This window comes from Pseudopodoces humilis, chromosome 8 (assembly GCF_049639895.1).
Source record: "Pseudopodoces humilis isolate 2021_Gansu_Grassland_sample_001 chromosome 8, ASM4963989v1, whole genome shotgun sequence".
Taxonomy (NCBI): domain Eukaryota; kingdom Metazoa; phylum Chordata; class Aves; order Passeriformes; family Paridae; genus Pseudopodoces; species Pseudopodoces humilis.
Window position 1 is genome coordinate 22241483 of NC_142207.1, and position 21572 is coordinate 22263054.

Genomic DNA, 21572 nt, shown 5'->3' on the forward strand with positions numbered 1-21572 from the left:
TGGGAAGGAATTAATTTTCTTCATAGTAGCTTGTATGGTGCTATGCTTTGGATTTGTGATGAAGACAGTGTTGATAAAACACTAATGTTTGTACTTCTCATGTGACACAGGGAACACCTGCACTGTCACCATGGAGGAAGGATGAACACTCTCACCCTTGGATAGGTATTTTCCTATGCAAAGTGCACAACTTACAAGTTAATGAATTGCACGTTATGAATTAGAGAACTTGTGAGTTAGAAACCTCATGACTGATGTGGTGAGTGAATTTGTGACCTAGACTAGTTTGTACAAAGGGGACTGAGCCCTTCTTCACCATGTTTGCTTTCTTTCCTAATGAGCTTATAAAATAAAGTTGAATTTTCAAAGTACATTATCCTGTGAATTTGAGAGATCCAAACAGGCCATGACAGATTGAGTAGTCTGTGGCCCTTCTCCCTATTGCCTGTCCAAATATTTTAAAACAGAGGCAAACAGGCAGTGACTAGGTATCTTCCCCTGAAAAAAAATGTTATCCTTCATTCATGAAGGGAAATCCTTCATAACACTTCAGTTCTGCATACATTGTCTACCCCCCATTTTGTTTTCCTTTAAGAGCTTTGCCAAAGACCTCTTGTGGCTGCTTTTTTTTTCCAGGGAAGTTATAGTCCACCCTCCTCCAGTCCTTCCCTCGTGTTTCACTCACTGTGGACTGTGGACTTCTACTGTTAATGTGTGTCAGCCTAAGTAATTAAAAGCAATGCACATTGTATCCCAGAAAACTAGAAAGGTTGAAAATGCACTTCTTCCATCACAGAGCAATACGCAAACTCAAATCACTGTCAGCAGGAAAATGAATAAGCTATTTGGTGATACCATGTGCAACAAAACAGCATCATAAAAATGAAATTATTTAAAGTAGCATTCAAATCATGCAGTCATCATTGATTTAGTTTCCAATTATACAGAGGTAATTGTATTAACAAACTGCCTTATTCAGTTTGGTAGGAAAACAATTGGAAGTTTTAATGTCCTGGCATCTGCAAATAATAAATGATATGATCTGTGCACCCAGTCCAACTAGAATTCTAATGCTTCTTTTACCCAGGGCAAACTACAATATCAATATGCCTGAGATGGAAGATACTTTATGACTTTCTGGAGCCAAGACAGTTCTAGAAAAAATCTAGAATAGAATAACTGTTCTAGAAATAAATATTGAAATATGCTAATATAGATAAAGGAACTTATTCCAGAATTAATGACCCTGTATATATTACTATTTACAATACAGGTTCAGTTGTGTGAATAGAAATGAATGCATCCTGCATTGCATTGAATAGAGTGGGAGGAGTTTTAAAATACTTAAGTTTTGTGAGTTCAACTGCTGAAGCCAGACTAACTCTAAATAAACATTTTACAAAGACTCTAAAACCATCATGGGCTTTAGAGTCAGAACCCCAAGTTTGATATGCTGTTGAACCCCCCCACTATGCTACATGTATTGGAATACAATTATGCCATAGGTGAGCTGACCCAGATCCTGCCTGCCTTTCTTTCCCTTTAAATTCTCAAGCATTCCCAGGAGCCTAGATTTTTCTGAAATGCACACTATAATTGTTCATGGATTTTTTTTGTTGCCTCTTCCACACCCAAAAAAAAATCCAGAAACTGTGAAAGTGAGAATAATGCAGAGGTCCCCTTGACTTTCATTTTCTGATGCAAGAGGTAATACAAGTATTGGTAGGATATCTGTTCTATCAAAGTATTTTAGCATACTAAATCTATACAAATAGAACTCTTAACAAAAACTGTCTTTAATCTATGGTTTGTTGATAATTTCTTCTAGGGAATACCTTCCTTATCTTGTAACTTTTCATTCTGTGTGTCCTCTGTTAAAAAAGTGTTCGCTTCACAGGGGAGATTGTGTATTATTTACTGTTCTGATTTTCATAGAGAATGGGACAAGCTGGCTGCTTTACCACCCTTAATTTTTTCTTGCCCTTTTTTTTTTAGATTTTCCTCCTGATTGTCATATGACATGGGAATATAAAACACTGTTTACTCCCTCAGCCTCTTGTCATGCCCCATATATTCTGCTAATGCAGCAGGCAGTTTGTCATTACCAAGTTTAAAACCTAAACAATCTGCTGTCTCTATTCACACTGTTCTGCAGGAGCTGCTCCTGGAGCAGCCACACAGGTTCTGGCCCAGAGTAATGAAGACTGTATTTGAATAGGAAGCAATATCAAAGAATCAGTGTGGTCCTTAGCACTGGACTGGACCACGTGCCTCATTTTTATCTAAATACCTATTAGAAACATGTTGTCTCAGGGAGTGAGTTTCTGAGAAAACAAAATGTTAGCTTGATTCTCAGAATATGTAAATTCAACCCTGGTTTTTATGTGCTCTAGAGATCTTCTACCAGAGTAATTTTGTGGCTGCTCAGCAGCAGCAGCTAACAAAGCAGTGTTGGTATCTCTGGCAGCCCTGCTAACCACTTTTTTCTACTTTCTATTTATGAGTAGCTTATTCCAGAAGAAGTTATCCACTATTATAGTTCCCCTTAATCACCCCTAAAGGTTTGGACAAGTTAAACATATGCACATATTTCCAAATAAGCTTGGCCTCCTGCCAATTACTGTTTTCCTGGCTTTTTCAGAATTTTTTCTCATTTATCTTTTTTTGTTTTGACAGTATTGGGGATACAACAGAATATTTTAGGCCTAAATTAAAAATAAAATTACTTAACCTGATGATTTTACAGCTCTTCATGTGGAGTCAAAAATGACATTGCTCTTTTGCCTTGCCATATTCTGTGCAAACTCACGTCTAGTTCCTAAGAATGACAGTTTCCCATAATTTTCTTTTCCAATTCATACTTTTCAAGTTATTTATTCCGCTGAAAGTTAGTTGGATTATTTGTACGCTATTTATCAATTTGCCTTATTCTGGGTCAAAACTACCACTTTTGGGCACATAATTTCTTTACACCCCATCTATAATTCTTCATCAGTATTTGCAGATTTTTGAGACGTACAATGTACTCTGTGTCTTTGCAGCTCTGTATTGAGGTTCCCAGTACATACTGGGGTTTCCAGCATAAGAAGGAGACATTTAAGAAGGAGAAGCCGATGTGGGAGCTGAAGCAGTAGTTTGGTAGCTGGCAGAGCAAGGCAGCTGGGCTGTAAGCAGCCTGAGAGCATCTCAGGGAAATGGCTTGCTGCTGGCAGGGTGTCAGCAGCAGCAGCAGGACAGGAGGAGGCAGGAGACACGACAGAACTGCAGATGTGACTGGCACAAGACTGGTGTCAAATGGTCCCAACACGAGCCACCCCACACGATTGTAATCCTCATTTTTGATTCAGCTGCAGGGCTGATAAGGCTGCCACTGTTAAGAGCTAATTGTGCTCAAAGGAGTTGCCCTGTTTGTTCCTAGAGAGCCTTGGAGCAGTGGCGCTGCTTCTGCAGCCCTGCGTTACACGGGGGCAGCTGGCAGGGAGCCGGCAATGCTCCGGCACTGCAGCACCGGCGATGAGCTGGGCACTCAGGGCACGGCTGTCCTCGGCAGCTCACAGCTGGCACAGCAAAGCCAGCTGGAATGCATTTCTCAACTTAAATCTTAACAAAATATGCTTTGAAAGCTTTCTAAAAAAATCTACTACATTGCATCTGCTGCCTTCTCATCAGCCATTCCTTTTATAAATCTGTCTGAACGGAGTTTACACTCTGTAGAGTTTACACGGTAAAAAATTTCTAATAAGACCACAGTATTTTTAGACTGTGGCCTTAGAACTTTCCAGATGTTGAGCAAACACTGTGCAATATTTCTAGTAGTACTCACTAGGAACAGAAATTATGCTTAGGAAAGATTGATGCCAAGTACCACTCCTTTTTCTTGTGAAAATTGGTGAGATGTTTTGTTAATTGATGTTTCTCAGCTTTCTACATCTATTGTGGTGATAATTTATGTTGTAATTGCAATAAGTGTATCATGTCTTCCAGAAACTATAGCAGAATGCAGCTACTCTTCCAATGAAGCAAACATAAAGGATTGCCTATATTCATTTGCAGTTTCTTAATCAATTGATTAGAAATCTGATTTTCCATCAAGCTCTCTGTTTGCAAGGTCATAAAGGCTGCTTTTCTTAGCATGCAGTGTGTGTTACATAGCTCACTGACTGTTTCCAAGTGCAACAAGAGCTGGAGGTGTGTTGCTTGATGGAAACAAATCCATTGAACTTGAGTTCAATGAGATTTTGCTTAGGTGAGCTGATAATACCAAGCAAAAAAGGTAGGCCTGGAGTAGCCCCTATGATATAAATCAAGATATTGAGGACTTTTGCAAGTCTCATTAGGTTACTGTGCAAACAATGAAAATGAGAACTTTTTGGAATGAGATTGTGCTGCTGTTCACACATGTAACTTTTTCTCTGCTAATATAGATCATAAGTTGGCTGTATTAGTTGGTTAGCTTTGATAAACTAAATTGCTGTGAATCTTCCTGATTTCCTTGCAAAATGTGAAGCTGTTTTTAAGGAGAATTGGTGAGAAAACACAGCGCAGTGAATTTCACTAACTTAGGCTGGCTTGTAATGGAAAGGCCTGCAGTTACCCTTAGGCATGAACTTGATTACATGAAGAATAAAAAATACAAAATAAATCACATGCTTTAATTCTAAATTACATTATTTGATGTAATAAGAACTTCCATACCAGATAAAATCTAAATTAGTTGTCTGCCAATAGTAATTCCCAGATGTCTCTGAGGAAATTGCCCTATTCTTCAACCTCCTTTCCCCCCTCTGCAAGTATAATTGATAATTATGTAATAACCTGACTGTAGGGGAAGTTATTTTCTAACCTCAGGCTGGTGGCTGATTTATGCCCTGAATTGTGAACATTTATATCCATTATGAATTTTTATCAGGTCCAATCTAATTCCCCGCACAAATGTATGAATATGTATGTATAACCTTTTACTGAATCCTGCTAAGCACTTGGCCTCAATGATACCATTTGCCAGCAGGCTTCACAGGCATATTATTTTTTACTTTAAATATAATGCCTTTTACTTTCATTATGACCATCAATATTTTCTTGGGGAATGTATGAGCAGTAGTGATAACCCCCAATATCCTTTTCCCCAGTAACTGCCTGCTCTGATCAGATCTCAAGCCTCAGCTGGATCCTGTGTGCCTGTGCTGGACCAGAAGGTAAAAATCTCCAGCCTGCCAACATTTCCTGCTCCATCCCTCTTAGTCCAGACCTCACCTTTTATGTTGTGGGTTGACGACAGGCAGAAGGATGATGCTTGCAGTGAATGAAAAGGTTAAAGTATCTTTAGGACTACAGTCACTCTGCTGCACCATGACTTCCTGAATTTGTGGGGGTCATTATATTTTAATGTCAAGAGAAGAGTTTATTCTGGGGAGAAGAAGTTACTTTGGACTACGGGAAAGACATTAGTTTTGATTTGTGTTGGGTCAGGTCAAAGAGGTGCTTTTGTAAAATACTGGGAAGGGAGGACTTAATCTTGGGGTGGGCTATTACAGCTACATTTTATTGTAGGAAAATAAGATTATGTTTAATGTGATGGAAATTGGTTATACCTGGTAAAAGAAGGTTAGATTAAGAGTGATTCTGAATAGAAAAGTAAGAACTGTTTTACCTAAAGATGGGGTTTCACTGAATGTCTACGTGGGCTGACTACTGCCATGATAATAGCTGGGTTTTGATTAGAGGCAAAAGAAGATGAAACAGACTATTGGGAAGATCATGCAGAAGCAGCAAGAAAAAACAGTGTTTACCTTTCTCCTCTCAGTCCTGAGACATTATTGGTGGCACCTGCAATGAAAAAAAGACAATGAGACCAACTTCAATGGTCCATGCATGAAAAAATACAGGTTTGTGAGTCCTCATAACATACTTTCAATGAGGAACTATTATCGGGCTGGAGAAGTTCATTTATGAAGAACAGGGTTATATGCAAAGCCAAAAGAGACATGTGGGGTGGTTACAACAGACAGTTGGCAGTAACTCCAAACAGTGATCACAGTCAGTATTAAGCATCTGTGGACTTAACCACAAAACTTCAATTTTGGGGTAAATTCCTTAGCTTGGGAGTGAGTGCTGATATATGGTCTCTTGTTGGTTTACTTAATTATATAATGAACAGCTCTGAAGTTTTTATTTGGATTAAAATTTCCCTGGAACTCAAGTAATTTAGATCTGAGGTTTTGGCTCTAGTCCCTCCCCAGCTTGTACTCAATATAAATTACTCTCCTAGAACCATGACATGTTCAATTTATCCTCCATTTTAGATGGTTGAAAAGTGCATACATAATTCTGTGCATGCCACATTTTCTCTAATCTACTGTGACGAATAGACCAAATAACTGAAACTGCTAGGTGATACACTTTATTTTAGTCATGAACCCACACCCAGCCGTAGTTAAAATACCAGGCATCTGAATTATTTTATTTGAATCAATGCCAAATTCAATCTTATGCAAACACAGAAAGAGAGAGGGAAAAGAAGTCCCAGTATTAACCCAGTGATTTATGCGTGGGAACGTAAGGCCACAACAAACAGCAACTGGCCAATTGTAACAAGAGGAGTGGCCCACCATGAAAAATCTGACTACTTTTCATTGGAGCTGCTGTGATTGAGAAGTTGGGAACATGGTGATACTTTTACTCATAGATAATGTCCACAAGAAAAGTAGACTCAGGGACCAGGATTCCCCAAATTCCACCTTCTGTCAAAAACATTGGTCAAGCTCAGTACACTCATCTCCACTCACAATGGGAGGATTTCTGTGGTGCAGTACAACAGACGATAACAAATATTACCATTCTGGAGAGAAAAATAGGAAATAGTTATATCACACCTGTTTGAGATAAATATATATTTTTTCATTATCTAATTCCTAATAACTATGTAAAATTAAGAGCTGTGTCCAGAAATAATGAGCCTTGGTGCTGAGTTTGGATCTCCTGGCTCAATCTGACTTGCCCATTAGGACCATGACTTTATGTACAGAGAGGCAAAGTCACCTGAACATTCCTCAGGAGAAAGGAGGACTGTCTAGAATTTTGTCAGCATTAGACATCCCATAGGGATAATGACTTTGAGGATTATTTTATACTTTGAAATATTACTATTTTTCTAAGGGCTCTTTTTACTATGTACCAAGACCATGTTTGCAGAACCAAATTATAGGAAAGGCAGCCAAAACTTTTTAGCTACACCTTCTAATTCCAGCATTCAACTCAACCAAACCAAAGAGGTTTCTGGGTACTGGCCTTGAAAGCTTGTTACTGCAGTTCTCTTTACCCACTGGTGCCCAGAGAAGCTCTGAATGAACTTCCTCTTAAGTTACACATGGAAAGGTTCAACTCCTTACAGTTCTTTAAGCAATTTTCTCCTCAGCCAGAGACCTATCCCCTAATTTGATGCCTCTCAGTGGAAATATTTTTTCTCTCAATTGTCATGCCAAACAGTTGTCCGCTTTGTTAGTTTCTCCACAGAAAGGCACCTGTTCAATTTTAGATACTGTTCAGCCTGTTCCACTTCAGTGGTCTGCACTACTCCTCCGAGAGCCCTGAGCTCTCCACATATTTCAGGCTGCCAGCTCTCTTATGTGCTTCTTCCCAGCAGCCAATTTTGCTCAGAAGCTCTTACGACTGAGCCAGCTTCCATTCCTTCATAAAGGGATACCCTCTTGTTATTGCAATTGAGGAGTTTCATAAGAGGCTTTTAATGTCTCCAGAGTGTTGTTGTGTACAATAAAATCTTGAATTAAGCTTTACCTAACACTTGTTCATGCAATACTCATTTATTGGCAAATTGCATTTGTTTCTGCTGTTGACAGATACTTTTAGGTTTATTTCTAATACCACAATTATATGATCAGATTAATATAGGCTTAAATAAAATGTTATATGCTTAGTTTGAATAGCAGGAGCATTTCCAAGCCTGAATCACTAGTATGTGCACTGCCATCTTGTGTCCTGAAGTTCTAGATAATATAAAAATGCACAGTATATGCAGAGATTTTTACAAAATAGGAGTTAGCTATATGAGTGGAATCTGCAAGGTTGTCAAAAGATGTTTGCTGTAATTTCCTTTTCTTTCTTGTAAAATGTAGAATAGTCACTAAAATAGCAAGTCTGACTGATAACTCTAAATCCATCTGTTCTAAGGATCTATTCCTTTTAATTAGTGATTTGTGCATAAACCAGGAAAAAAAGGGGAAAAAAAGAGAAAAAAAAAGAAAAAGGCTACAGAGAGAACTCTGCTACAGCAAACCCACTCTCTCTTCCAGTAATAAGGTCCAACACAGACTCCAAGATATAGCTCTATTGCAAGACAACCTCTGAGCTGGTGTGGAGTTCCCTGAGCAGTTCTATGCTAAATGCTTCTCTTCTGCCAAAAGGGGGTATGATAGAAAAGAGTGAAGACATATTTTTAGCTGGAATCTCTCCCTTTGGAGCAACCATGGTCCGAACATAACTAGACTATCACTGAATCTGCTCCAGTGCTCACCAGAGGACTGGGCACTTCGCTGCAGGTGGACCTAAAGTGACATGTACTTACAAAATGAAGAAAGTGAATCTAACATTTCTGTCCCAAAGTGTTTATTCAAAACGGGATTCAAAACACAAAACCAATGACATTTTGGTAGATGAAATAAGTACTGCATGCTTCTTCTCTAAAAATCATCATTCCTTCATAACATGCTATTCAAAGAAGCCTTTTTGTATGTTCAGACTTCCAATTGCTTTCACTGTATATAACAGTATTTAACTCTGCCTTTTTGTTATGTTTTTATTAGTTTTAGCTTCTTTCTTTTGTTGTTTATTATTGCAAATGCATAGGAGTACTCTCAAACAATTTTGAAAATGGCTCTATAAAACCCCAAAGATTTATTCCATACAGTTGTTGTTGCCTGAAACAAGCACAGGGAGCAAGATAGGGAAAAGGGTGAAAAATCAAACACTAAGCTTAGAGACACCTGGGGCAGGGCAGAAAATAGTAAAAGCCTAACAAGGTAATAGGTGCCAAGGTAAAATGGCAGAGAACATTAGTAGGGGACAGAAGTGCTCCCTGCTTTACCTGCTCAGACATTTGCCTCAGTTAGTGGCTTTCCATGCCACAAATTTTTCTTTCCACCTGTTTGGCATTTCTTAGCCCATGTGCACATACTTGTGTATGCAAACTTACAGTATTATTTGCCACCTCTGAAAGGCAAACACTTGTGACACCCATTATTGTCTGAGGCAAATGGAACTTCTGTCTCCCAAGGTCATTTTTTTATGCCTTAAATGCATAATATACAATGACACAGAGTTTAAAAAACCTCCCTTTCTTGTGACATGAGCAGTTATAATGACTTGAAAGAGCTTTTGCTTCTGTAACAATACTTTTATAATACTTTACTGCTTTATGAACTTGTCTTCAAAAAGCAATGTGTGTATTGCAGCCTGGTTGCATAACCTCCTGCTCAGTAACAGGAGAACGTTAAAACTGTTTGCACAACACAGTGTTTAAGTAACACAAAAAGCTTATTGAAGAGAGCTTTGTCATTTCAAAATCTGGAATGCTTTGTTAAGAAGATTGTTAATGCTATTTTATTTACTTTATCTGCCCATAAGACTCCTGCCAGTCTTCATAGTTTTCTAGTGGAGAGTCATACTTCCTTACTTTATATCCTTTGCTGTGTTATTAGCCAAGAGATTTTCAGATAGAAAAAGGTAATTGGCTACATATGAGGAATGATAAAACAGTAACTCAAATACTGCTAGAAGTTACATAAAATTAGGTAGGAAAGTGTTTTCTGTAATCTCTGCTGTACTGTAACCTTTGATGGGTGTGCATTTACCTCCCTGGTGACTGAATAGCACTGGCTGTAATCGTTACAGGGAAAGCAGAAGAGGGAAAACTACTGCAAACAAAGCAGGTCTGGGAGGAGAACTGATGCCTTTTGTGTCCTCAGCTCCTGGAGATGTTGGCTGATAGAGCCTGTGACTGGTCACTCCAAGTCTCTCAAGCACCCCATGCTGCAGCTTTTGAGTGTCTGCCAACAGTTGTCATAATATGTTAGATTGCATAATGTCCTAGGAATGGATGAAAGTTTGTTGTTTCCATTTCCAGTTTGCTTTCCATTAGCTGGTTCATTTTGTCACTGCGAGACCTCCACTGATGCTAGAAGATGCCTATCCATCAGCTGGCCCATTTTGGTAACTACCCACCAGCAGAAGTTGATGGTGGGATACAAAATATTAGGGATAATTGTAAGCATGTGAATTGAACCTGTCCCCTCTGGATGAGTTACTACATGCTGCAGTACCATGTCTGAGCTGCTGGCTGAATACTAAATATGAACTTTGGAGAAAATGCTAGCTTAAGTTTAGACTTTTACATTCCCATCTAAGAGTGCCCCTGACCACCTAAAGTCACAAACATTAGGGAAAATTGCAACCACTGTGTGCAGCTGGGTCCAGCTAAACCAGCAGTGTCCTTGAGAAATAAAAGAACACTCAGAGAAAGAACAGCATCAGGGAAGGGCAGATAGAGCTGCATTGACTTCAAATTGGTTTTTTATATTTTATCCTATAATTAATATTTCTAAGTTTTTCCAGGGGTACAAAACCTACCATGTCTGTTATTGCAGTCTTTGGCTCTCCTAGCAGAAGTAAACTACCCCACATCCCTAGAGCACACACTACATTTCCCAGAGACCTTGCATGTAATTTATTACTCAAGCATACTTGTCTGAAGAAAAAGGAGCTGTACTGCCGAGCACAAAATAACAGGTCCTGAATTTAAAGTTTCATAGGTTTTTGTTTTATGTTTTAACAAAACTGCCTTTCCTTTAAAGTGTCCATCTGCAGGGCTATAAACATTAGTGAGGAAGCCTCTGCTTAGGTTTATTTTCTGTTAGCAAGAGCAGTTGGCCATCTGCTGGGTAAAAGGAAGGCTGGGCTTTGGTGCATTTGGAAGCAAAGGTCACAAAGAGCACCTCCCAGTCCTTTGCCAATGACACATTTAGGCTGTGACAGATCAGAAAATGTCTTGTTAATCCACTCTGCTCAGCTTTCCAGATCTCTTTAGATCAGAACTCAGAATCATGAAATTTCAAATGGCCCTCTCACAGAGATGCTGTCTATGTCTATGTACTTGTCCCCAAATGTAGTAGGTCAAATGAAAAGATGTCACCAGGTCTCAGGGTCCAGCTTCTGCCTCTGTGTTTCAGGATGTGAGATGGGGATGTCTGTGGCCTCTGGGGACTCCAGGACCCACTGCTGGCCCTGTGCTGGAACCTCCTGCAGGGATTTGCAGGGCTGAAGACAAAATTTGCCACAGAGGCACTGATTCAAATCAGCTCATTACAGGCCAGCACTCCAGAAGTCTGAGGGATGCTTGTGCAGCTGACTCCGGAGTCTTGTTCCAACACTTGGTACATTTTGAAGAGTTCTGGAAGCAATGTACAAGGTAAGATGGAGTGAGAAATCAAGGGTAAAAAAATCCCCAAATTTGGAAATATTTTCTTTTAAACCCAGTCAAAACATAACTGACTCAAATCTCAAGTAAGATTGACAAGGCAAAATGTTCAAGTTTGCCTGTTTTAACACAGCCAACATTGCCATACAAGTCAAGTAAGAGCTACGGAAGGCAGGAACACTTGGCAATTCTGGGATACACAGTATCACCCAGAAAATAAATCTGAGAGGCAAATAATTTTTCCATTTTAATTTTTAATGGGTTTTAGAAACTGCTTAGAAGCTGTAGTAAAATATATTTAGATACTATAACAAAAGTGTTTAGAAGATACTTTGCTGATATATAAATACACAATTCAGTTGATTACAAAATAATTGCTAAAAAGCTTTCCATAAAAGCCACTGAAGATCCAAAAGCAGTGTTTTCTGCTCTGTGAGTTGGAGAATTTGAATGATGTACTGAGCACTAAATGAGGAATTTAAACATCTTATTGGAGGCATAAGATAGAAATGATTCCTAACCATTTAAGGAAAAATTCAAACACAGAAGAAAGACTCAAATTAGGGGCTCAAAACCAGTCATTTTAGCTCTGTCTTTTTTTCCTATGTACCAGGAGTCACAGTCTCCATTTCAGCTGAAACTTGCTATTCTAATTGGAATAAGGCAGTTTTAATGCTTTTGGCCCAAGTTGCTTTGTACCAAGATGTCCAAGCAAGTGCTACCATTGTCACAGCAAGATAATTGTCCTGATAAATGTTTCAATTTTCTAACTCTCCCTCTGTTGAATTTATTATTGTGGTTTTATTCTTCCTTCAGTCATGAGGTTGTACTATTTTCCTTAACTGCCCTCTTAAAGCTACTGCACCCAAAGGCCAGGATGGAGTGCTCTAGCAGGGGTGCCAACACTATTATTCCAGAGTCTTGATGTTCCAGCAAGCTTGGGAATGATTGCCCTGAGGTTTCTCACCAAGCTGCTTTCAGCTCACAAGGGCATGAGGAATCACTTAGTACCTCTTTTTATGCCTAGTCATTAGGTATATTTACAGTAGTACTTTCTCCCTCAAAGTCTGGCACTGCTTTCTTTGCCCCTGCTTTCTGTTTTACAACTGTTCCTTTGCCCCTAAACTTCCAGTGCTGCAGAGCTGAGGAGCCATGAACACAAGGACAGCTTGTTTTTTCACTTCTCAACACACAAAGAATGTTGTGTTAAAGAGAAAATAAATTCTGTTTTTCTCTCATTTGAAAATGCCTACCTTCTTCAGCGACATCACTGCATGTAATGGAGCAGTAAGCTGGTCCCCTATCAAACAAAGCAAGCAGCAGAGATTAATTATCTCACAAATATTTTGGAGAATCAAGCAGTTCACCCATTTGTGCTGCTCCATTTCCCGTGTTTTCAGCTGAAAGAGCAGGCTGCTGTCTAAATTGATGGCATCCTTTTCAGCTGAGACCAGCCTAATCTATTTTGTGTTCTTCAAAAAAGGAGCTGCCTTTGTTGTCCCTTGTATGTGCCACATTTCTCTACTGAAACAAAGCACTGGAAAACAGCATTGGCTTGACAGTGCCCGAGACTGGAGTCCTCAGGTCTGGCAAGGCAGCAGCACCAGGAGCATTTAAGGTGTCCTGCTGCTGCAAATTCCACAGGAGAAGCCGGCGCCAGTCATTAATTGTATATACTTAATTAAACTTCTACAAGGTGAAAATCGAATATGCAAATGAATTCAAATCACATCACTATCAGGAAGGAAACAACATTTTAAAAAGCTAAAATCAACAAATAGCTGATATTTCTAAAAAGGTAAGGGAGGGAGACAGCCAGCCAGGCTGCTTGCTAGTGACTCTCACTGTTCTGTCTGCTTTAGCAGTGCTTGCTTACTTATAGGTAATGATGCTTTTTAATGGTTTCTACCCATGAGTGTCTACTTTACTCTTCTCCAGGAGGGTCTCTCTCTCATCACAAAGACAGTTTAGCTGTGTGTGGAGCAGCTGCTGAACTGCTTCAGTTTATGGCCTTGCATATTCAGATAAATTGCCACTCATTTCTCTTAATATACTGTGCTGTAATTTGAAAAATCCTGAAAATCAACCCTTTTCGCCAGCATTCTGATGTTAAAACTGTGTTTTAAAAACAACAACAGATTTGCATCTGAGCAGAAATGTTGCTTTTACTCATTCAAATATTCTGTTCAGCTGTCTTTGACTGCCCCAGCCTAAACTAGAGTCGAATCAACATTTGTTTTGTTTCACATAATGATAGAATTAGCTACATTTGTTAAAACTTCCATGATTTACTACCTCATCTCATTCTTCAGAATTCAGTCTGCCTCTTCCTTTTGTTCTTTCAATCTCAGAAGTGGCAGACTTAGATCCAATTCCAAGGAATAGGAGAATAAGTTATGGAAGCTTCATGCTTCTGCCCCAAACAAAATACAAATGGCCTAGTACTGGCATAATGATAATTTAGCTGCCTGTAAACCATTAAATCACAACTTTTCTGCTGTGGTTGGCCACCAGTGCAACACCACATGGTGGATGATGCTCACTAGCTTGTGTTTAAGTTCCCTGTTCACAACTCTATGACTCTGGTTCCTCTTTCGCTGACTGCAATTCCTCCTCCCCATTTCTCCATCCCTTGAGCGACAGGAGAGATACAAAAGAAACATGGTACAAGGCAACAGAATATGGTATGCTCATGGCACTGGCAGTCTCCTGCCAAAGCTTTCTGTGGCAAGCTCAAAAACAGCCATTTCTAAATGTTCAGTTTGCCTCCATTATCTTGCCATGTAATTGCTTAGGGTGCCCAGTCCCCTCTTGGCATAGCACATGAAGGGACCATTAATACCTAATACCACCCTGTGTGTTTGTCCACACTCTGCTACACTCTCACCTAATCTGTTCTCATTATCTTTCCATGTATTCCTCAATGTCTTCATTCTGAAGTGTGTCCCTCAAAATGAATTGTATTAGTCCCCTACATTTCTTCAGTACGTATGGGAGAGCACCTCTGCTTTGGCAGTCCAGAGGGAATTTGAGCCAAATTAGTAGAAATTAGGGGAAACTTTGAGGGAGCAGACTAAGAAGGAACAGAATATCACTCAGGGCTGAAAAAAGATATAAATTCAGGGGATGGGAGAAAGTGGCTATTTGGGAAAGCATATCTTAAAGTACTTTAGTGCATGAAGTGCAAATCTGCAGAACATCAGGACTCAGCCTAACCATTTCCCCATCAGACCTTAAATGACAGTGATAGTCTCCACTCTTAGCTGTGCATTAAAAGACTATGCATCTGATTTATAAAAAGGATATGGGTGCCTGCATATATCAGAACAAATACAGATGCCTCAGAGTAAACTGCCTTCCATTTTCAAAAAGCACAGGGAAATTCAGCTGTTTAATAAAATTCCCTCTTATTAAGTTGTATAATCTTGACTTGCCATTAGTCACTACCTTTACAGGACAATTTTACTATTGTGTGGGAGATAATTATCAAGTAATATGATATGATACAAGAATTATTGAGACAGGCTTAATCTAAGGAGAAAATGCTTTATTCTGTTTTGACATCTAGTTCCCTCAAGATCATGAAAACTTATTGTTTTAAGCAAGCAAAAAGACATTGTTTCACATGAAAATGATCAAACCAATGGCACTATGTGAAGGGAGCCCTAGAAGTAGAATCAAACACCTCAGGTGTGTTTTGTTCATTTTGAAGAGTCACATAATTATTTGTCAGTTTCCATTTGGGAAGTTTTTGCATTGTCTGTTCAAACACTCTGACTGTCCCAAATATGATGTTTACATGATTATGTTGCTCAGCTGTGTGTCTGATGTTGCATACCTCAGTATTCCCTAGAGCATACTTAGGGAATTGCCTTAAAATGTAATAAACACTAAAACAAAATGTTCTTTCTCTTTAAACACCAAGAATTTGTAATAGCTGATTTGTTTCTTAAGATGCCTGGCTATCTGATCCAGGAAAAGGTTTTTGTGAGTCAGTTACAACAGTTAAGTGTTAGAGTTTTAACTGAATTATGTCAAACATTTCTGCCATGTTATCTGATAAATGTCCCTATCCCAGCAGTAAAGAACTCTGTAATAAGATTCAAGAACTGCACAAATACACTAGGCTTTTCATCAACACCTTTTTCATATTTTAATTAAGGAAGTAAAAATTCAACTGACTTAAACTGCATCCAAGTACAATCAACCCTCTTCATACCCTTGTATTTAGCCTCCTCCTGACATGCTGTTCTCACCCAGAAATTGTAGTGCTCTTGTCATTACCTATAATCTTCTCAAAAGGATATACAAGGATTGAGTTTCTATGTAAAACACAAGCAACATTCTCTTTCACAATACAGTTTATATGTTATATATCCTTAGGAGTAACAATAGTTAATAGAACCAATATGTCTAGGGACATGAACAAGAAAAGTACAGAATTAAGCAAATGTCATTATTACACAATTTCTTCTTTCTCCTCTAGATTCTGAGAAACTGTAGCATATTGGGAGAAATTTAATGTAAATTTTAGTGCATCAAATTACATCATTAGACTGGATAATTTAGCAAAATGCTGTAATATAATCTATTTTCCAATATGGAGAACTGAGAATATGTCATGTGACATGAGATAATGTCACCAAGATAAAATGCAGGTGTACAGGAATTGCAACGGGCAGGAAAGTGTAGAGGCAAGTAGTTTCTACAAAGCTCACTTGTCATGCTGGACAGCTACATTTCACTTTAACTGACAGCTCTTTTATAAAAGGGGAAGTGGAGCAAGTCTTGGGGCAGTAAAAAAGTGTGCACTTGATCTCTTTTGGGATGCACCTTGAAAGCTAATTGTAAATGTCAAATTATGCTTAATTTCACTGACCGAGCCATGAGAGGACATATGTGGTAACTATATTTGGTTTTATAGAATTGACTCAAAAAGTAAATATGAAAGCTTTTTCTCTTGACAAGTTTTTGACATACACTGTGGAAGAGTTGAAACCGGGCAAATTTTTACATCTCTGTGCAGAGTTTTCTGTGAAGCTTGTCTCACTTCCCTTAGTTTTTTGGATGCAGCAGGACTGTCATTACAGTAGAACAAAGAAGGTGAAATGAGTCCACTGTGCACCTGCAAAGTATGTACATTGATAAACACACCTGTCACTAGTGACACCTACCAGTGACAGAGCACAACTGGTGGGACTACCAGAAGCAGTCAGAAGAAACAGAGATGCATCTCATTGAGTTTGCAGAGGCAAACAGCTTTGCTGGCTTTGAACAGAGGGATGCAAAAACTTATCCCTGCATACAGCTAATAATTTAGAAAGTATTTTCCTTCCATGCAAAATTGGTATACAGAAAATTCAGGTCTGGAGTTACTATGTACAGCGATAGTAAAAATATATCACTAATAACTCTGCTTTGGAGCACCAGTGGAAGGCTTAGTGAAGTCACAGCAGTTTCACTGAGGAGCCTATAAGCATTTTTAAATATACTATGGACAATGACTTAGTATTTGATTCTCAGGGATCACCCCTTGTATAGATACAGACTTAAGTTCTAGCATTTCTAAGCTTTCAGATCATCTTGTTGACTGAAAGCTGAAATAGTTGAGCTCTTATTACACTTTCTCTCTTTAACAGGAGAGAGCTGACCACCATGTACAAAAACATCTGCATTTTTTTGATGTTTAAAGAGAGAACATACTGTTTAAAGAGAACATACACTAACCTTTTCTATATAAAAAGAAGTCATCTTCTGGTTGGATATTCCTAATTTAGAGGTTTCATTCATGGCCCATGCTCTCTCTTATCAATTTTTCCCTATTATCACTCCTATCCTTGTGTAACCTTTCAAATCCAGGCTGATCCTTGCCAATGACTTGTGGTCCTGCCAGCTTCTCCATAGCTTTAAGCTCTGAGACCTGGGCCTTTCTTCTTCTGTGGCCAACAACCAAGGCCAACAAGCTGAGCTCATAGTGCTGTAAGCTGGTAGTGGATGGATGGATGGATTGATGGATGAATGCAGTGCTTTTTCCCAGGGACTCTGCTGATGTTATAAAAGTGACACAAAGCTAAGTAGGCCTCAGAGAAATTGCCTACTTCAGGAAAACTTCTTGGCCAATTTCATATCAACAAAACTCCTTCCAGAGCATGAATTACTTGCTGTTGAATGACATGTTCATTAATGTGTGTAGGCTTGTTTTTTGTTTCCATCTGGTGAAAAAATGACTAATCCAGAGGTTATTTCAAGGGCTTATGCCTTTTTCCCCCTTTTATTGCCTCAACAGCCTCTTCTTAGTCCATGATTCAGCTGTGGATGTCCCACACCCATCCTAAACCTAGGGCAGCCAAAGCCCCACCTCTTCTGTAGGCGGTGTCTTTTTGTACAGGGTAGAGAACAAAAAGGTGTTCTAATACATTAGATAATTAGATAATAAATCAATCACATCTTAATAGTGGTTGAACGGGAGGAAGCGAGAACATCTGGAACACGCCTTATTCAACAGGTATTTCCTTCTGTAAAAACCTTGGAAGCAGCACCATGAAATTAAGAGTCTTGAAAAAATTAATTTCTACTTTTTCATTTTTCTAGAAAGCAAAGGCTTCTTTATGTCTATTTTCTTAAAGCCCAGTATTATGATAATATTCTGTTGCCTTCAGAAGCAGTGAGGTGAAATAAGGATTGTAGCTCAAAGTTGTGTCACTTTAAAATGAAAACTAAACAAAAAGAATGCCACAACTTTTTCTGCTATTTAGTCAGTAAAGGAATAGCACAGACATGTACTGCAGCACTGCACTTCCTGCCAGGACTGGGAACTTTCTCATGTTTCAATAAAAATTCTTTGAAATATTTCAAAAATTTTACTACAGTTTAGGTTGAACACTGTACTTTACCTTCTCTCCCAGATGTATGTACACTCGCTGCTTCCCATCAATTAATATTTTGCATCTGATACAAATGTTTGTCCTGAGAGCATGTTCCCACCGTGGTCTCCCATGGGACCACTGCATACTGGAACTCTGAGACACCTTTTTATGAGATCTCTCTGAAAGTTTAAAGTACTTTGGCAACTTTAATTTGTATTACACTGTAAACTGGCTTTAAAACTATGTTTCTTGAAAATGCCAATGTGCAGAATTCTGGAAATGCAGGCCTTTGATGACATGAGGTGTTACACTGAGCTAGCATCTCACTTATGCTTACAGATGCACTCGGTTTTGTGGGAAGGACAGCTCATGGAATGGTAAAGGCTACTGCTTTGGCTCAACAACAATTAGAATATTTCCAACTACTGCATTGTAGATCTGCTGGTATTTTTACTGATATAAGTTCTCTTTGGTGTCACAACATACTACTTTCAAAATATTGTTCCCTAAGTTTTCTTCTCAGCACTACTGCTTATCAGAATGAATTATATAGTTAAATTAGATATAATTTTTAAAAACATGCCAGTGGTTCAGTTTGGGCAAATGAGAAACAGTGACCTCACAATCTGGCAGCACATGTTACTGCTGTGTTTTATGAAGATTGCCATCCTTCCAAGGTAAGCAGGGATTGCATGCAGTGCACTGGCAGGAGCTTAGCATTCTTATTGTAAGAAAAGATCCCTCTTGAACAAAAATGAGGCGTGACTCAGCTATTCCTCTGCTCTGCAAAAGACAAGGCTCTCAATCGTTTCCAAATCATACCACTATGTCTCTAGCATTGCCAGTTAAATCTTCATTCACACACATACTTAAAAACTAATCTGGAACCTTTTTGAGAAATAAATTGTGAGGTGGTGACAAGTATTACTTATCAGATTCTAGCTGAGGTCAATTTTTTACTGTGAAACTCTACAATTACAATCAAATAAATGACCAATGGGCTCATTATTGTTCCTTATGAGTGATTGTGATACAAGGAAACATTCTAGGAAAATCTGAAGCCTACTACAGGGGATTTAGTATCTCTTTGGCAGCATTCAGCAATGTGGAAAGTTTTAGGTAACCGTGACTGAAAGTCCCCCCAGCTATATCCAGAACTTCAGTAAACAAAGTGAATGGAAATTCAGTCGAGACCCATGCTTGTTCCCTACAGACAGCTAAATGTGGATATGCATGAGTTAATCCAGAAACTTGTATACAAATTATCCACAGGGGGAAAATTTAACTCCATAACCAAACTATCAAACTGCCACAACAGCTGTTTATGTTCCTCTAATACGAGAAACCTAACTTAAGGTTGAGATCCCATTGTAACTAGAGCAATCACTGCCCCAGGAAAACTGCAGACTGTTTTCTAGACAAAGTACACAAAGGGCATAAAATCAATTAACAATGGTGAGAATAAAAGTAAAACAAACATTAATAACACCTGGGTGGCTTTTATGAACTCCTTCTCACCAATAGGCATTACTGGAGTTGGTTCTACATTGTCACACAGTCCATGGTGTATTTCAGACCAGTCTCTCTAGGGAGAGCTTGGTTTATATAAGGGGAGCTATGACTCAAAGAAGCACCAATATTGCATGTGAGGTAAGGAACTGAGCCCAAGTCTCATAGCTTGTGCAGTGCATACTGCTCCCTGGAGAACTTCCTGCTTAGTTAATGGAAAGGTACCATGTTGAAGTGTCATGGTAGAAACAGGTCTCTACAAGAGGTTTGAAAGAGGGTACAATTTTTATCCATTTTCACAGGATTTTATTCACATGTGTAACAAGCATCTGAGGAAGAAATGAATAAGTCAACACTGATAGAAAAGAAATGCCACTATCAAAGTATCAGTCATCACACAGATCCCAGCAATCCACTTCAGGACTTCCAAAAAGCTGGTCAATGCCATTCAGTGGCAAAAGCTGATCATGAAAGTAGGTCCCATGTGAGGACTGAGTAGGCTTGAACAGTGTGAGATACTTCATGTCACAGATGAAGAGTTGGAATTAATCTGAGCAGGTCATCTAGCCCATCACCTTGCCCTGAGCAGAACTGCTCATAATGATATGTCTGATAAATGTATGTTGTCTGTTCTTAACTCTGTCTAATGAAGGTGACTTTATTCTCTACTTAGGCAGACTACAACAGTTTATAATTTTCACTGCCATTAGAAAGTAGTCTAATATACTAATATACTAATATTAGTATACTAGTATACTAATATACTGAAGTTATATCTTGCAGTTTGAGCTCATTACTTCTCACCAACCTAGCTGGGACATGAAGGGCAGATTGATTGCTTCCTTTCACTCCATAGCAATCTTTAACATATTTGAAGACAGATAACCCGTCTTCCTTAGTCTTTTGTAAAGGACTCCGTTTGTTAAGCGTTTTTTTCATTCCCTGATGGAAAAAAATTTTCTTCTCATCTATTCTACTTTAAAATGTTTCCAGTTTTCACACCTGAGGTTGGCATCAAATCTGTATCTCCCCTTAAATGCCAGTTCCTCTCCCTCTTCAAAGTGATGCTACAAAGTGAATACCAGATGTTCACACAGGGCCCAAATAGGGTCAGGATTGTCAGTTTTTGCAAGGATTGGCCCACTGATGGCTATCCCAGCTACAGAAGGGGATGCATTCCCAGCAGTCAGTCAGCATTCATTCCGTGGTGCGGGTTTACTGCGGGAGCAGATCACCGGGACCTGGATCCTCCCTTCCAGGACAGCCGGGCAGAGAAAGGCACCTGGCTCGGCAGCCCTGCACTCACCAGGGCCTTGTGTCCCTATCAACAGCGATGACAAAATCTGCAACACCCGTAGGATTATCTGCCACCTCACCGACCTATTTCTTAAGTAACCCGCCTATGCTATTGCCATTAATTAACATTTCATCATTAACTTAGGCAATCCTCATCTCTAAAGGACACCTTTGTGTTCTCTCAAGTTTGTTCAGCGACCCAGAGGGGCTGTAATTAGAGCAGCGGAGGAGGGAAATCTTTGATAAACGCCTTTTCTCTCTCTCTCTCTCTGTGGTTTGCTCACCGAGCCCAGCGCTGCCGAGGCAGGAGGCTCCGGCAGGACGCGCGGACGCGGCCGGGCCGTGCCGGGGAACGGGAGCGAGCGGCCGCGGGGCGCGGGGGGCGGGCGGTGCCGCCGGGCCCGCGCGGGGAG

At 39.4% G+C, this 21572-nt stretch overlaps 1 protein-coding gene across 2 annotated transcripts in view; it reads left to right on the forward strand.

The window, feature by feature from the left end:
• The first annotated feature begins 232 nt into the window (after nucleotides 1–232).
• Nucleotides 233–21572, forward strand: part of AGPS (alkylglycerone phosphate synthase) — a 70397-nt gene continuing 49057 nt past the window's right edge. For both annotated transcript variants that reach the window (XM_014249524.2, XM_088058864.1), the window contains exons 1-2: nucleotides 233–259; nucleotides 11241–11479. In XM_014249524.2, the coding sequence (XP_014104999.2) occupies nucleotides 248–259; nucleotides 11241–11479 (251 nt within the window). In that variant the 5' untranslated portion in view covers nucleotides 233–247. The remainder of the gene's footprint in view (nucleotides 260–11240; nucleotides 11480–21572) is intronic.